General features: G+C 35.3%; 2 protein-coding genes across 3 annotated transcripts; both read left to right on the plus strand.

Annotated features, from left to right (window-relative positions):
- Positions 1-933: 933 nt before the first annotated feature.
- Positions 934-5,277, plus strand: LOC142177159 (uncharacterized). The gene is made up of 8 exons (XM_075245627.1): positions 934-1,046; positions 1,169-1,280; positions 1,353-1,748; positions 1,851-2,162; positions 2,261-2,355; positions 2,703-2,998; positions 3,068-3,784; positions 4,766-5,277. Exons 1-8 carry the CDS (start codon positions 934-936, stop codon positions 5,275-5,277), a joined length of 2,553 nt encoding a protein of 850 aa, XP_075101728.1.
- Positions 5,278-13,619: 8,342 nt separating this feature from the next.
- On the plus strand, positions 13,620-17,120 carry LOC107787083 (uncharacterized). Of its 2 annotated transcripts, none has more exons than XM_075246471.1 (6): positions 13,620-14,134; positions 15,398-15,515; positions 15,633-15,943; positions 16,063-16,170; positions 16,258-16,356; positions 16,483-17,120. In XM_075246471.1, the coding sequence occupies exons 1-6, from the start codon at positions 13,734-13,736 to the stop codon at positions 16,964-16,966; spliced, it is 1,521 nt and encodes a 506-aa protein (XP_075102572.1). In that variant the 5' UTR covers positions 13,620-13,733; the 3' UTR covers positions 16,967-17,120. The 2 variants fall into 2 exon arrangements, with proteins under 2 accessions (XP_075102572.1, XP_016464089.1); XM_016608603.2 differs by having other exon boundaries at positions 13,621-14,134; positions 16,039-16,170.
- The last annotated feature ends 855 nt before the right edge of the window (positions 17,121-17,975 follow it).

Here is a 17,975-nt window from a genome sequence, read left to right on the forward strand (position 1 = left end):
GAAAAATAGGAAATTTAAAGGAATTGCACAGAACACTAGGAAGCAATAGGCAGTCTATATTGCTAAACAACATAGTATTCACCAACAGCAGAATCCACCAAAAGACAATGCTCAACATACCCCTAAGCAAGTAGTCAATGAAGGCAAGAAGTTTGATAAAGAGGAAACACTAGCAAATACAAATGGGGATCCAAATAAATTAGGGGCAAATGGCAAATATCAAGCTGTGGAGTCAACTTTGGATTGGGTACAGAGGCGATTTGGCACAAGTACAGAGGAGTTGAAGCAGTTCAATGTTCGTATAAACAAGTCATGCCAGGAAATTCCATCTCAAACCTTTGAAGAATCTAGCACAAATGGAGAGAATAATGAAATTAATTCTGAAAATGGTAATCAAAATTATAGTAAACAACATATGATCTCACCAACAAGTCATGCAACAGGAGCTCTATACAAGTGTTACACATTGGAGGAACTGAGAAAGTTGTCTCGGATTTTGAAGGAGTTATGGTTACTGCTGTATATAGGGATCTACTGGGAAATGTTAGTGCAGGAGCATTACATGTTACTGATCATTCTGACCATATAACACCTGCGTGCAAGGATCTTGATATCACTGGACCAATGCATTCTACAGTTTTGCCTACAATAAGACCTAGCTTGGAATCTATCTACGAAATACAATTCAGGAGGCTGCAGTAATGCCTAGGTGATGGAAATCATACTTCTATGGTGGTAATTGAGAATAATGAGATGACTTCTAACCAACTACAACTTGACATTGTACCACAACCAACATGTATTATTGATCAAGATCTAATAGCTTGTACCTCTGACACTGGGATGGCAATGCAATTTGAGATCAACATACCATTGAAGACTTCATTACAAACATTACATGATTTATGAACACATAATCTTGCACCTACTGATATGACCTTGATGGAGCAACAGAAACTAGAAGAAGAAGGAGATGATGAGTCAACTGGTGGGAATTTCACACAAGTAGCAAGGGAGGCTGACTTGTCTCTTAGAACTAGTGCAAAGTGAGGTAAAAAGACAAAGAAGCAGACTCAAAATAGGGAACCACTTCAACCAACAAGAATCTTGCCCAGGAGGGCAGCCTCACAGAATAAATGATGTTTAAGTCATTGATTTGGAACACTAGGTCTGTCAATACACAACAGGTTTTTCCTAGGGTAATCAATATGCAAAGGGAGTATAGTTTTTTCGTCATTGAACTATTGGGGCCTTTTCAAAAAGGAAGGGCATATAGAGAGGTATTATGATGACTTTTGTGAAGAATATTGAATATAGACACCGCTTTTTCAAATTTGAATGGAAAGATATAGTTGTTCTTTGATGCTATGGTGCAATGGGAATTGATTATGGAGACAGATCAACAGATGACTGTTAAACTATTTCACCAAGACATTGGCAAACATATTATGATGACTTTTGTGTACGCAAAGTGTTCATCTCTTGAAAGGTTGGAATTGTGGGATAATATGTATTACATGGCAGCTGTTATGGAACTTCCTTGGTTAGTAGGAGGAGATTTCAATGTAGTATTACATGAAGATAAGAAGATAGGTGGCTTACCAGTTTACCCTCTGGAATATGAGGATTTTGCATTCTGTGTCAACTCATGTGGACTGTTTGATCAAGTCTATAAAGGGAGTCCTTTTACATGGTGGAATGGAAGAACTAATGATGCATGTATATTCAAGAGGTTGGACGGGATTCTTGTAAACTTTCCATTTCAAAATATGATGCCTTCAATAGAAGTGGAACACTTGATCAGAACTGGCTCAGATCATGCACCATTATTTATATCTTGTGGAGAATAGACTTTAAATTTTGTCAAGCCTTTCAAATTCTTGAACTTCTGGACAAAAAATGCAACCTTCAAAGAGGTGGTGATACAGAATTGGGATGCTGACTTCATAGAGGATCCATTTGTATTGTTCAACCATAAACTAAAGAAGGTGAAAGTGGCTTTATCTAAATGGAGCAAGGATACATTTGGTGACATTTTCAAACAGATAGCAATACTGGAAGATATTGTAAAAGTCAAAGAGATGTTGTTTGAGGGAGACCGTACTACTGAGAGTAGGATTGTTCTTCAAAAAGCTCAGGCAGAATTGAAGAATTTTCTAAGAGTAGAGGAGCAATACTGGAATAAAAAATCTGCGATGACTTGGTTTGCTGAGGGTGATAGAAACGCTACTTTCTTTCACAACCTTGTCAATGGCAAAAGGAAGAAATTGCAGTTGCAAAAATTCAGAATGAAGATGGCAACTGGTTAGAAGCTCAAGAAGATATGGCTAAGGTTGCAGTTGAATTCTATCAAAGGTAGTTCACTAACGAAAAGGATCCCACTGGAGCAGAACTTGGAGTTGTGTAGGTATCCAACCCTAGAGGAAGTTAAGGCTACAAGTTTTGGGCTAAGTGGAGATAGTGCCAGTGGTCCTAATGGATTTACGGGATTATTCTATCAATAAATGTTGGGATGTAGTTTTTTATGACATACATAATATGGTACTGCATTTCTATGGTGGGGCTTCATTGCCTAAGTCTATCACTCATTCTAATTTGGTATTGTTACCAAAGAAACCAAGAGTGTAGACCTTCTCAGACCTAAGGCCAATAAGTTTGAGCAATTTTATCAACAAAGTTCTATCTAGAGTTCAACATGATAGATTGGAGAAGATTCTGCCTTCCCTAATTTCATCTAATCAGTCTGGATTTGTGAAAGAGAGGATCATATTTGAGAACATCCTACTCACTCAGGAAATTGTTACTTACATAAGATTGAGAGGCAAACCTGCAAATGTTGTCATTCAGCTTGATATGGCAAAGGCATATGACAGGGTTTCATGGAAATATCTGTTACATGTTTTGAGGAGAATGGAATTTGCAGAACATTTTATTAATATGGTGTGGAACTTGGTATCTAACAACCGGTATTCAATATTGGTGAATGGACAATCATCAGGTTTCTTCAAGTCAACAAGGGGAGTGAAGTAAGGTGACCCACTATCTTCTGCCTTATTCATTCTATCAGCTGAGGTACTATCTAGAACATTGAACAAGCTCTTTGAAGATAAATCATTTGTTGGATTTGGTATGCCCAAGTGGTCTGAGCCTCTAAACTACTTGGCCTATGCTGATGATACCATAATATTTGCTTCAGCTCACCCTTCCTCTTTGAGCAAGATGATGGCTGTATTGGGAAGCTATAAAGAGGTGTCAGGCCAGATGATCAATAAATATAAGAGTTCTTACTATATGCATGCCAATGCAGCTCATTATCTATTTAGGGTAGTTGGTCAAATCACAGGTTTTACAAGAGGTAAATTCCCTTTCACATACTTAGGATGTCCAATATTCTATACTAGAAGAAGAAAGGCCTATTATGAAGAACTTGTTAAAAAAGTAAAGGCAAAAATGCATTCTTGGAAAGAAAAATTATTATCATTTGGAGGAAGAGCAACACTCATCACTAGTGTGTTGCAAAGTATGCCAGTTCACTTACTGTCAATGCTTGCTCCACCTGCTAATATATTGGAACATTTGCTTAAGATTTTTGCATGGTTCTTTTGGAGTACAAAGGAAGAAGGGAGGAGTAGGCATTGGGCTTCATGGCAGAACTTATGTCTCCCTAAGCAGGAAGGTGGTCTAGGGTTTAGATCACTTCATGATGTATCAAGGGCCCTTTTGCTAAACTTTGGTGGAGGTTCAGAACTACTAAATCTCTATGCTCTAACTACATGTGGAACAAGTATTGTAAAAAGGAAATGCCTATTGTAGTGCAAGTAAGACAAGGTTCTCATGTGTGAAGGCAAATGTTGAAGGCTAGAGAAGAAGTAGAGCATGAGATTCTGTGGGAAATGAGGAGTGGAACTACAAACATATGGTATGAAAACTGGACTAGGATAGGTGCTCTATATCATGTATTACCTCTAGAATTCCCAATACAGGAGGACTTACAGGAGGTGTCTGAATTGAGGCAAGAAGGAACATGGAATGAGCAATTGATTGATCAAAATAATTTCAGAAGCAATTGTTGAGCATATTAAGCACAATGTTCAGTATGGAGCCAACCAAGAGTTCTGGGATAAGCCATACTAGATGCCTACGGCATCAGGTAAGTTCACTGTGGCGAGTGCCTGGTAGATCCTTAGGCACAAGGCAAATCATAATCAAGAGTTCAACAACATGTGGATCAAGGGTTTGCCATTCAAGATAGATTTCTTCTTATGGAGGCTATGGAGGAACAAGTTGGCTACAGATGATTTATGGAGAAGACAAGGTTATGTAGTCATGTCCAGATGTTGGTGTTGTCAGCATCCTCAGGCGGAAACATTAGATCACATATTCCTAAGTAGCAACACAGCAAATAAATTATGGAAGACATTCTTGAGAGCAACTGGGATTAATGTATCATTGTTGCAGGTTAAACAAGTCATAAGGGCTTGGTGGAAGGTTAAGTGCTGTTCAAAATAAAGGCCATTGTTTCAAGCAGCATCAACTATAATAACCTGGGAGCTTTGGAAAAGGAGGAATACAGGAAAGTATGGAGGGACAGTGTCAACCAGTAGAGTGATCTATGAAGTTAACAAAACATTGAACTACTTGGCAAAGGTTAGGTATCCATAGCTGTCAAACATGCCATTGCTTTGGCCAGACATGGTAAGATACCTTGAAGGCTACAAACCAATTCTGGCAACTACAACAATTTCATGTAAGGCTCCTTAAGCAGGCTGGTTCAAAGGCAACACAGATGAAGCTTCAAAGGGGAACCCTGGACCTAGTTTATTAGGTTTTTGTGTGAGAAATGATGTTGGAGATTTGGTGTACGCAAGGGCTGTAGATTTGGGGATAACTACCAATGTGATAGGTGAGGCTAAGGCCATTATGCAAGGTTTGACATACTGTATAGATCAGGATCTTCACCCTCTAATACTAGAGACTGATTCATTGGTGTTGAAGAAGGTTATTAAAGGAGAATGGGAACCACATTGGAGTATAGTGGCAGAAGTCCGGAAGCTTAAGGAGATGAGGGATCACTTTAATGTGATCTTTCAACATGTGTTCAGTGAAGGGAACACAGTTGCAGATTTTATAGCTAACATTGTTTTCTCTTTTGCATGTACATCTGAATTTAATTCTTTTTCAGAACTTTCTAGTGTAGGGAGGAGGCTTATCAATCTTGACAAATCACATACTCCTAATATTAGGGTTAGGACTTGCAAAAGAAGAGCTCCAAATTGATGAAAATACATGATGAACACTGTTCAACAAGGAGAAAGCTCAACTTCCAAAATGAAAAATTTATGATTGATGGTTAGCTATGTTAATCAAAATAATAGATTATGCTTCATGTTTATTAAGCTTATGTTTTTGTGTCTCAATACGGCATCTACCAGTGGTATTAACGTGCTATCATGTTCATTCTAGTGGTATCCTACAAAGACATAGAACAGTTTAAATAAATAAAACATTAAGATCTGGCCAAAATTGTTCTTTTATCATTTGGTTGAGGTACTGCAATATGATGCTCTGTTGTAACAATACAAACAAGCTAAAAATACAAGGTTATGACCTTTGTGAAGCTGGAGTATACAAAGACAACTATAGGCTTAGATAGGATACAGCTACTGCACATTGATGATGCTGGAACACGAGTTTTATTAGGGTACTCTTGGAAGCTAAGGGAATTAATCTGCTACAGCTCATTTTTGGACATAACATGGCTAGATGAAAGAATGCAAGGATGGATGCTCAGGACATTCACAACTATCAACATGTTTAGTGTATTCTGCTGGAATTTCTGGCAAGCAAAGGAAATTGTTCTTCTTCTGCAAAATCAACTTTACAACGATGATCACATGATCTATTATTTATTGCGAAGCAGACACTTCAATCACTGTGTGCCAATATATGGATTTAATTCTTTAGGCGGGAAGTTCAGTCATCTTTATAAAATACAGCGAATAGTTATACTTTACAACTTCATAAACTCCATATATCTTGATAAATGTTCTGACCACTCCACTGTATTGTGCAGACATGACCATACCTTCACTCTCAAAGCTCGATGTGTTCTATTAACTTCAATCTTGCGAAAGAAAATAGCATTGTACTATGCTCATTCTGGGAATGGTATGGCAACATATAGGCATATGCTCGTCATTTATTCATCACTGAAGTATTATACTACTTATGCAAATATTCTTTTGCGTGTTTATCATACATCACAACCAAGTCAAAAGGTTAATTGGCTCCTTATGGTGAACAATAGCCTCATTTCATGTAGCAGGTCCTATGTTACAGATTACACGACATATTCTTTGTTCGGGTGTGGCAGATTTGGATTCATTAATGCCTTGTCCTTTGGGTTGCAAAAATTGGCGCCGGGTGAGATCTATGTAGGTGCTACGTTTGGATTTTTGCAACTGGCATGCGTATACAAATGCAACATTGAAAACATAAAATATTTCGAGTCTGTAACAGAATGCTTAGTTGAAAATAAGGTTTGTCTTGTAATAGTTAGACATGATACTATATCGGTTTTTTCTCTACTTGTAACACTTACCCCATTTTTAGGGAGTTTATTAATATATTACAACTACTTGGCACTCCTAGTGGTTTATTTGATAAAAAAAAAAATGGATAGAGGGTAAGATTCATGTTCTTGAGAGAGAATTTTACTAGTGAGGTGTTTGGATGACTTACCTTGACTTTGGAGAGTGGGAGAAGGAGAGAAAATGGAGAGATTCAGTTTCCATAAGGTCTTCAATGAAAATTAGAGAGAAATACCGAGTTTTAGCTTATAAAAGACGAGATTTGGCCAACTTCACCTTGGGTATCACATGTCCCGCAGCAATTGGACACTGCCTATGTCCGTAGTAAAATGTTCATAACCTTTTACTCCGATATTGTATCGATGAACGGTTTACAGTGTTGGAAAGTAGACTTAAAGATCTTTAATTTGATAGGAGGATCACCCCTAAATCCCAAATATATAGATCGCAACACGCACTGGAAGTTGGACCTTATTCAAATGCATTCTGAAAAGCTTAACTATGAACAACTTTCACTTCGACTCTTGAAGACCTTTTCTAATAACGAAATATTCATGGATTCACTTGCATAAATTCAAAATTCTTTAGGGCTAAAGTCTTATGACATTTATTTCACGGTTCACGTCTTACTCCGAATGTACTGGATATTACAATATCAAGAGAATCGCGTGATCGATCAGAAGTACTGTCCGACTTTTTTGAAGATTAATTATATTCTGAGGTACGCATCATCCTACATTCGAGAAATACGCTATTCCAATCCCTATCACGACGAACAATCTGGAGAGAAAAATTAACGGATAAATAAAATTGTACTCATACTATTTATTGGTAAAATTTTCTTTTGTTTCATAATTATTTAGTGATTATTTCATACCTGACTTTTGCCACAAACAAATATCTCTGTTTGATCCATAAAAAAAAAAAAAAAAAAAACTTTAAATGACTCTACTTAAATTCAAGCTCAAACAAGGAATAATATTTGCAGGCGTTTCTTGTTAGCTTGATGATATTATAGAAATGGCGGAGACCGATGACCATGTTCTGGCATTAGAGGGGCAAAGGGTGATATTGAAAAAGGAGAAACTGAAAAATAAAAATAGTTAGCGAGTTTTAATGGGTAAAAGTGTGAATAGTAAAAAAGAAAGAGTAATAAAAAAAAAAGTATATGTCATGCCCTCATATGATAGCTGATGCAGTGGAGCATGTAACTTGCTCTCTACAAGATTGGTTCTGAATTGTCAAAGGGGTTCTAATTACATTTCGAACAAGAATAAAGTGTAAGAAATGCCCTAAAATTTAAGCATATAAATAATTTTTCCAAACAATTTTGGTTAACAGGTTATTGTTATAAAATAAAAATTGTAAAGTAAATAAATCGAAAACACGTTTATATAGAGATTGATATAGTATTCAAATTCAAACTCATGTACATAATAAACTGAAATCTCCTCTATTTATAGAATAAAGGAAACTGTTGTGTAAACTGCTACTGCAAGCTGTTGTGTAAGCTGCTAGTGCAAGCTGCTATTGTACCAGATATAGATAATCTTCTATCGGGGGTAATATTTATCTATAACGGAGTACCGAAAGGATAAGCTTATTGTACCAGATATAGATAATCTTCTACAGGGGGTAATATTTATCCATAACGGAGTACCGAAAGGATAAGCTTCTTCATGAGGCTTATTTCCAATAGAGTACTAAATAGATAAACATATTTATGGCGGAGTCTCATATGGATAAGTTTCTTCAGAAAGCTTATTTACAACGGAGTACTAAATGAACATCCGTAATATAATATATTTATAACACTTTGGATGTTTATTAAAAGATAATATGCCTCATTAAAACCTTACTAGAAAAAATTTCGTGGAAAAATAATCCTAGTGAAGGAAAAAAAGTACACATATTTAGTAATACGCATAACTAGTTATCTCATTAAAAACCATATAAGGAAAACCCCGTGGAAAAATCTTAGTAAGGAAAAAAGAGTATAGCGCGTATTTTACTCCCTCTGATAAAAATTTTGTTTTAAATATTTGAGTCTATGCATTCCAATCTTGTATAACATCTTCTCAAAAGTTGCAAGTTAGCAAAGATTTAGTGAATAAATATGCCGGATTGTCACTTGAACGGATTTGTTACACGTCAATGTCACCATTTTTTTGAAGATCATGTGTGTAGAATAATTTTGGTGAAATGTGCTTTGTTCTATCTTCTTTTATAAATCCTTCCTTTAATTGGGTTATGCATGCAACATTGTCTTCGCATAAAAATGTGGATCTTTTATCACATTTCAAACCACATTTTTCTTGAATAAAATGAATCACCGATCTCAACCATACGCATTCCCTATTTATTTTATGAATAGCTATTACCTCAGCATGATTTGAAGAAGTAGCAATAATAGATTGCTTTGTAGAGCGCCATGACATGACAGTACCTCCACATGTAAACATGTACCCGGTTTTGAGATCGAGCTTTATGGGGATCAAATAAATAATCTACATCTGCATAACCAACAAGATATGCACTACCTTTGTTAGCATAAAACAAACTCATATCAAGAGTTCTCTTTAAATATCGCAATATATGCTTAGTCTCGTTCCAATGTCTCTGTATAGGAGACGAGCTATATCTTGCTAGTAAATAATAAAATAATAACAACCCAGTAAAATCCTACTAATGGGGTCTGGGGAGGGTAGTGTGTACGCAAACCCTACCCCTACCCCGAAGGAGTAGAGAGGCTGTTTCTGAAAGACCCTCGGCTCAAAAAAATAAAAATACAAGGACAAAAATGAGACAATATTAGTATCACAACAGCAATCATAGGAAAAATAGGAACACCATGAAATCCAGAAGAAACATGCAAAGCAAAGGGAGACAATATTAGTATCACCACAACAATCATAAGAATAATAGGAACACCATGAAATCTAGAAGAAAGATGCAAAGCAAAAGCGACAGCTAGTAAATAGGACCTACACTGAAAAGCGAAATAGTAAGACACAACATTGCCACTAGCTATCTTAGACAAAAATTCTACATGGCTAGTCCCACAATGGTACGAAGTAAGGCACGATTCAACTACCTCCTAACCTAAAACCCTAATACTCGACCTCTAGTAAATTAACATAAAATGTTATGTCAGGCCTTGTAACATTAGCAAGATACATAAGTGCACCAATTGCATTGAGATAGGGTATTTCAGGACCAAGAAGTTCTTCATCCTCTTCTGGAGGTCGAAACGGATCCTTATTCACTTCAAGTGATCGAACAACCACCAGTGTACTCAATGAATGCGCTTTGTCCATGTAAAAGTGTTTAAAGACCCTTTTTGCATAGGCAGATTGATAGATAAAGATCTCGTTTGCTAAATATTCAATTTGTAGACCAAGACATAATTTATTTTTCCAAGATCTTTTACCTTTAATTCTTTCTTAAGATATTCAATTGCCTTTTGGAGCTCTTCTGGAGTTCTAACAAGATTTATGTCATCAATATAAATAGTAAGTATAACAAATTTTGATGCCATTTTCTTTATAAAAATACATGGACAAATAACATCATTTATGTAACCTTCTTTCAGCAAATATTCACTGAGGCGATTATATCACATGCGCCCAGATTGATTTAAACCGTACAAAGATTTTTGTAATCTGATTGAGTATATTTCACGATACTTTGAACTATATGCTTCAGGCATTTTAAATCCTTCAGGGATCTTCATATAGACTTAATCAAATGAGTCATATAGGTTATGACTTGCATTTAAATGGCACGACATCTTCAGGTGTCTGGACTATAGGTTCGATCCTCACAATCTTTTATAATATTATGAACTATATTGTATCAAATATATCATCGACAATCATTTTGTATCGGTTCCTAAGCGACATAACTTGTTGAGATCTCATTACTTTCTTTATTTTCAGGTACTTGAACTTTTTCTAGAGTTTCATGAAATGTTATGTCGTGGGCTCTTCTAGAGCTCATTTGCTCCTCATTATGATCATTTTGATCATTTGCTTCTATCATTTTTCAAGGATTGTTACCTTTGGAACCGATCGGTTTACTACGCTTCATGCGTGCAGTAAACTTTATCCTTCAGGGACTTTAATTTTAATAGAAGCATTTGTATCTGAAATATGATATTTAATTTTGGATCAACAAATGCTTCTGGCATTTGATTTGAATTATCTTCTAAGTGAGGATTATATTAATGATAATTCAATTCATATAGCATATTTTCTAGCTGTTTATTCCATCCCCCAAATGTTAGAAAAACTAACACATATCCCCAATTTTCTTTGAAAAACCTATATTTGTGCATTGTGGTAGAGAAATTAATCATATACCACACATCAAAAATTATTAGATAGTAAAAATATTTGGTTTCTGATCCTAAATCAATTGTGAGGGGAGGTTTATCATATTTTGTTGGTCTGATGCATACAAATGTTGTTGTATGCAATTTAGAAAATCTTAGACCTACACACGAGTCTTTGTTCTCATAAGAAATAGTTTAGATATTAATACGAGGTATTCAATGCTAAACTAGCTTGGATATAAACCAACATCATCAAGATGAACCATCTTGATTTCATAATCCTATCTTGATTTCATAATCTGAAAATTATGCTCTTAATTGAGAAAAGCAATTTCAAATGCCAAACTGCGGGTTGACAATAAACACACATGTAACCATCTCATATATGCATCTATAAGTGGTTCACATGATAGGTGAATCGGCCCATATTCACCTTTTATATATTCCAGAATTCAGGGGTCTTAATCCCAACTTTAGCTGGTATAATCAATTTATTATGAGAACAAGTAACACAATAGAATTCTTGAAGAATCTTCTAGTTTTTCAGTATATGCTTATCTGAATTCTCAAATAACTCATTTAAAAATGGCAAATGAAAACTTCAAGTTTATCATGACATGTGCTATCTCTTAATAAGCTTCTGGTTTACTATGGCATAGACTTTTGCATTAGTAAACTTCTGATTTACTGTTGCTACTTTGTATCCGCGAATTTTTGACTTACTGTAGCTACTTTTGCCTCAGTAAAACTTCTGATTTACTGTGACTGCTTTTGCATTAGTAAACTTCTGATTTACTATGATATATGATATAGTATAAATTGAAGAATAAGGCGGGCCATTTCTCATATATATATTATTTTACCCCTATGATTGTGGAAACATGAAGATTTTAAATCTTCCAATCATTTGTAGTCTCAATATGATAACCATTTGTATTAGTAAACTTCAGGTTTACTACAACATATGTTTTGACCATAATCATATAATATGAATGACATATTTGTATATAAGCTCTTCGAGAGCCTTCATTTACTATCCACAATCTAATATTTATCGGACACTACTGGTGTCATGTGTCTTCTAGACAAACAGTTAGCTCTTCAGGAGTTGTTGATATATTTTGTACTATCAAATATTGCTCAGACACTTCTGGTATCATGAGAGAAAATTATAATCAAATAAATAATATAAAATAATTGTTTAAGCACATGAAAATACCTCTTCATAATATTTTCCTACTTTAGAAAGAAATTTTAATTGTGTTATTTCTTCAAGAGCAAATTTAAAATACGAAATATTGAGTATATATTCTCTCAATCATATTACCTCTTCTGGGGTTCAATTGTAATATATTTACATCAAGAGCGCGTTCATATTTATGAGCTTTATTAATATTGTCACATTCACTTCGGGGAATATATTAATATATATCAAAAGTTCTCATCCTTCAGGGAACAGAACATAATTATCTGAACGTGCATTAATCACATCAAATTGTGATGCTTCAACCTCTTTTAAAATATATACTACTTCAGGAGCAAATCAAGGCGTGCATGTAATATAGAAAATATTTCTCTAGTTTATCTTTAATTGTAACCATAGAAAACCTAAATTATCACTTCTGGTGGTCATAGGCATATACCACTTCTGGTGGTTAACTAAATTTAGTTACAATGAGATATACGAAACATAACCACTTCTGGTGGTTATATATTTCTTGCAAACTCTGCTGGAGTTTAAGTGGATCTAACAATGTTATTCACTTTGTAATCCTTTATTAAGATAATTAGGATGAAAACAAATACCAAAATAGGTACTGTATACGTAACATATAACCAAGAAAGCGATGATAAATATATTAAAATATAAGCAAAAGGCTCAAATTAATTTACGCAAATTTGGCCACTTCAGATGTAAGTGATATCTACATCACTAATGCCAAGAAGAAAAACTAACCACCTCAAGGATATAATCTGCCTTATGATGCTCAGAATGAACAAGATCTAACCACGGACATAAGAGCGTCGCCTTACATCGGAGATGAACACTGAAATAGAAATTAAATTCAAAGTAAGTGCTCATGATGGCAGAGTCTCATGCTGATAACGTGTTATAAAATAAAAACTGTAAAGTAAATAATCGAAGACACGTATATAGAGAGATTGATATATTATTCAAATTCAAACTCATGTACATAATGAACTGAAATATCCTCTATTTATAGAAGAAAAGAAGCTGCTGTGCAAGCTGCTTGTAAGCTGCTACTGCAAGCTGCTGTGTAAGCTGCTACTGCAAGCTGCTATTGTACCAGATATAGATAATCTTCTATCGGGGATAATATTTATCCATAACGGAGTACCGAAAAGATAAGCTTATTGTACCAGATATAGATAATCTTCTACCAGGGGTAATATTTATCTATAACGGAGTACCGAAAGGATAAGTTTCTTCAGGAGGCTTATTTCCAATAGAGTACTAAATAGATAAACATATTTACGGCGGAGTCCCATATAGATTAGCTTTTTCAGGAAACTTATTTATAACGAAATACTAAATGAACATCCATAATATAATATATTTATAACATTTATGTATTTTTCCCTAACATAATTGAACATCTTATAATGCAAAAGAATAGAGAAAGTGTTGGGGAAAGAATAAAAAGCAAAAAGATAACCCACAAAATAAATAGAATTAGAAAAGGAAAAAAAAGGGGCGGGTGGTAAGAAAAGGAAAACAAATTCGAAAGGCTTTGCCTATCGTCTCGGGTGTTAAACCCTAAACCTCTTCTGAGCAACTCTACAATCAGATGTTCAAGTTAAAAGGAGGCAATTCAATCCTTCCCAAAATCCCATTTGATATCATCAAAATTGTTCAAATTCACATCTCCAATTTCCATACCAAGAACCCACTTTCCAGTCCAGCAATCCAATTCATTCTTGAAGAAGGCAAAGAATTCGAATCCCGACAACCCACAAACCGAGAACTGACGTCTAAGCATAATGAAGAAGCTAAGTTTTCCAGTGATGGGATTCAGATTTCTCATCCTTGGCCTGAATGGGGGGACTTGATGCAGAAGTTGTTGAAATGTGGATACTTTGAGGGAATCGGAAACCCTTTTGGAAATGCTGAAGAAATGGGTTCTAAAGATGCAAACCGGATTAGAACTGCTTGTTTGAATTTTGCTCGAGACCGGTTTGATCTTATAAAGTCTGAATTTATAGTCTGTTTTGCCTACATGAAATTACTGTTTTAGTAACTTTATTGCTTGTCTTATATTAGGTTTAGAGCTTTTGTCATGGGTTTTTGTTGATTTGTTGAAACTATTGATTTCTGTATTTCAATTCTAGCATTGCTGTTTTTGTATTTTAGCTTCATAAAATGGCTGGGCATCTGAGTTTGGTATCCGATCTTTTGACTATATAGCCACTCTACAAAATGGAAGTCATGTCAGCAGCTTTAGGGGAGAGGCCTATCTTAACTGATGTATAATAATATGTAACTTATGTAAGCTGATTCTGAGGGATTTTCCCTTTGAATGAGTTATTTACTTAATTATTTATGCTTGAAGATCGAGCCTTAGCCGCTATGGATGTAAACTTTTAGCTTATAGAATGATAGGAATGTCAGCTATGTTTCTGCTGCACTCCCTCAGATTGGAAATGTAAAGAGCGTTCAATTTATGTTCCTTGTTTCTCTTTTACTCTGTCAACCCAAGTATTACAAATCTTTCTAACAATTCTATATATTGTCCCCTTTTGTTCTGTGTTAAATAGAACCTTATTTTTTTTTTACCTATTATTTGTTACTAATTATTAGAATGTACTTAGTGGAGAAGCATGGTCAGTGAGACGTTGAATTCATATAGCCGATCTCAACTTGCTTGAGATTGAGGCATAGTTGTTTTTGTTGTTGTTGTTGGTGTCAACTTAAGATGAGCTTTTCCATAAATGCTACTGGTGCTTCAATATATGAAGAAATAGTTTGTGATCCGATCTTTTTGAATACCGTGAAGACCTAAGTTTTAAGTATCAAGCAAGTAGAAGCCATGGAGGATTAGGATTTGGACGAAAACAGCGGCGAGTTATCAATCTGCCAGCGTCACATTCTCATAACCATGCTTCAAGTATTCAGCTGCTTGTAATTGTATGACACTGTCAAATATTTATTATACATAACACCAACTGCCTCAGAGCACCTTATAGAAAGCAGTGTTAGTTTATATATAGAGGGTAGTATGTTAGCTTTGTACCCATTATTAAATCCCCAAAATACCCATGCCAGCACATTAAAGCAACATAATGAGATGGACTGTTTTATCTTTTCACCAAAAATTCTCACCCAATATATATATATATATATATATATATATATATATATATATATATATATATATATATATAAATAGTTAGATTGGGAATTAGAATTTTGTCAAGCTTGTTGCTGTTCTGACTAATACAGCCATGGTAACAGATATTTGTCGCGGCAATATATTGGGGTGATAGCTGGCTGTGGCTGTCCAAGCATTGATAGAAAAGTTGTCAACTCTGGAAAGCGCCTTAGGGCATCGTTAGGCATCAAGGAAGGAAATGTATGTACTTAATTGCTGTTGTAATGCTTAACCTAGCTAAGACATCTCCGTCAGAGTTTTTGCAGTATGATGACTAGCATCCATCTGTCTATACTTGTAACAAGATGCATTTAGTAGGTTTGCAGTTTCTGCATATTGAGGGGAAGTTGTGAGAGGGCATATGTCAGGGCACGTGAAGATCAAGGTGGTCGAACTGTTGATGTTATGCGTCTTTTATTGACTTATGGACTTGATCCAATTACTGGTGCTGTGGAGAAAAAAAGAGTTAAGGAATCAGCAAGAAGGCTGCTGAAAGAAATTATGCGTTTCAGTTCAGAGGAACTCAAACAGAAGTCCACAAACCCTTGGAATCCATCTGTACAAGGTGATCACCAAGAAGAAGGTCAGATCATTGTTCCAACAAAACATGGTGATTGGATTTGTCCCAAGTAAGTCTAGTGAAATTTGAATGCATTTAAGATTTAAAACTTCCATGTCGTACCAATCCTAAACTTTTCATATATCCTCTTGATTTTGTTTCTAGATGCAACTTCTTGAATTTTTCCAGAAATGTCAAGTGTTTACGGTGTAATGGCTTATTTCGCGAAAGACTTAGCAAGCTAAGGGAGGAGCAGGATAATTTTCCTTTAAAGAAAGGCGACTGGATTTGTTACAAGTAGGAATGTTCTTGGATAACTTTGTGCAGTAAATAGGTTTATATCCTAGTTTTGCTAGTGTCATTTTGACTTCCAATCACTTGCAGATGCCATTTTATGAACTTTGCAAAGAACACAAGGTGTTTGCAGTGCAAAGAAAAGCCACCTAAACGGCAGCTTAATCCTGGAGAGTGGGAGTGCGACTCGTAAGCACTTAAACCTTTTTTTTTGGGTCAATGGTAAGTATCAGTATAATGTGTTTTTGTATCCTCCTTTTTGATTTTAACTCTCTCTGCTCTGTCTCTATTTCCTTGTGTTTTTCCCTTGGTTAGGTGCAACTACATCAATTTCAAAAGAAACATGGTGTGCTTGAAATGTGATCACAGACGGCCAAAAGCATCGACTAGTGGTGCAAGTGCTTCCTCTCAATCTGCAATACAAAATAGAAGCATTAGTCGAACACGGCCTTATTTTGGTGAACTGAATCAAGAAACAAATGAGGGCTTAGATGAATGGGAATTTGTTGAAAGTGACGATGAAGATCATTTTAGCTCAATGTCAGGGAATCAGGAAGCAAGATTCATTGATTTTCCCGTTTTAGGGGGGAATAGTGAATTGTCTCGAGATGCAAAGAAGCAAGAAAAATGGAAGATGCAGATGGCTGCGAAGAGAAGAATCACTGCAAAAGAAACACTAAATGCTGATGAATTCAGGTCTTCTTTTACACCTGATAGAAAGTATTTTCAATATAGTGACGATGAGGAAATGGCCGAGTGGCTTGAAATGCAGGATTGTATCAGAGCCTGTAAACTCTGACCAGTTGTAAGTGTGTTGGAGTACATTATGAAATCTGTGTGCATTATCCAATGTAGCTGCACACTGCTGTTGTCTGTATCACTAAAAGCTGTGGAAATGCAAAAATAGCTACCGAAAGGCATATAAATGAAGAGGGTCACTACTTTTTAATTAACTGATTTGAGCCAATGTGGCGTCCGCTACAATTGAACATGGTGAAGCATACATTAGCGAAATAGTTACAGTTGTATATTCTAGTGTTTTAAAAGGCGTTTTTGAGGCGAGCCCTGGGGCGAGGTGCACCAAAAATTTCCTGAGGCGATGGTGTGGGGCGAAAGTCTCAAGAGGCGTACCCAGCAATTCGGGGCGTACAACCGGGTGTTTGAGACGCGTTTTTGTAGTGAGGCGTAAGCCCAGAGACTTTTTCAAATTAAAACAAAATATATTGAATAAGTCCTTCATATAATACACAAATTCTCAAAAGTCAGCTTGTAATTACTCAAAAGTTTTAAGAAATAATTGAAATGTATTAAATTTAAAACTCAAGACCTTTTTTTATTGAATTGAAGCCTTAATTTATGGTCTTTCCCAATTCTTTATCTTGTCCACTAGTCTGCTAGTATCTCCCAAAAGCAATGAATATTCAATTTTTTTTTTTACAAATACAAAGAGAACTTCATTCTTCTTCATAGCAGCAAGTTCATCGTTCAAATTGTAGGTTGGTCATCCTTTTTGTTCCTCCATATAAATTTTTTTATTCTTTTCGACTCAAGCTATTTGTGCTTGTAAGTAGCGTATAGTAGATTATTTTGATTAGTTTTTTGTGGGGATGGAACACATCTATATATATATATATATATATATATATATTTTCATATATTTATAGTTTTCTTTAATTTTTATATAATTTTACTTGTTTATAAATATTTACTGTAATTATATTATTTTATAAAATATTAAAAATTAAATACCCATGGGGCTTACGCCCAGAACATGACCTAGTCAATATCATTAAAAGTGGAAGCCCAGA

This window comes from Nicotiana tabacum, chromosome 23, assembly GCF_000715075.1.
Source record: "Nicotiana tabacum cultivar K326 chromosome 23, ASM71507v2, whole genome shotgun sequence".
Classification (NCBI taxonomy): domain Eukaryota; kingdom Viridiplantae; phylum Streptophyta; class Magnoliopsida; order Solanales; family Solanaceae; genus Nicotiana; species Nicotiana tabacum.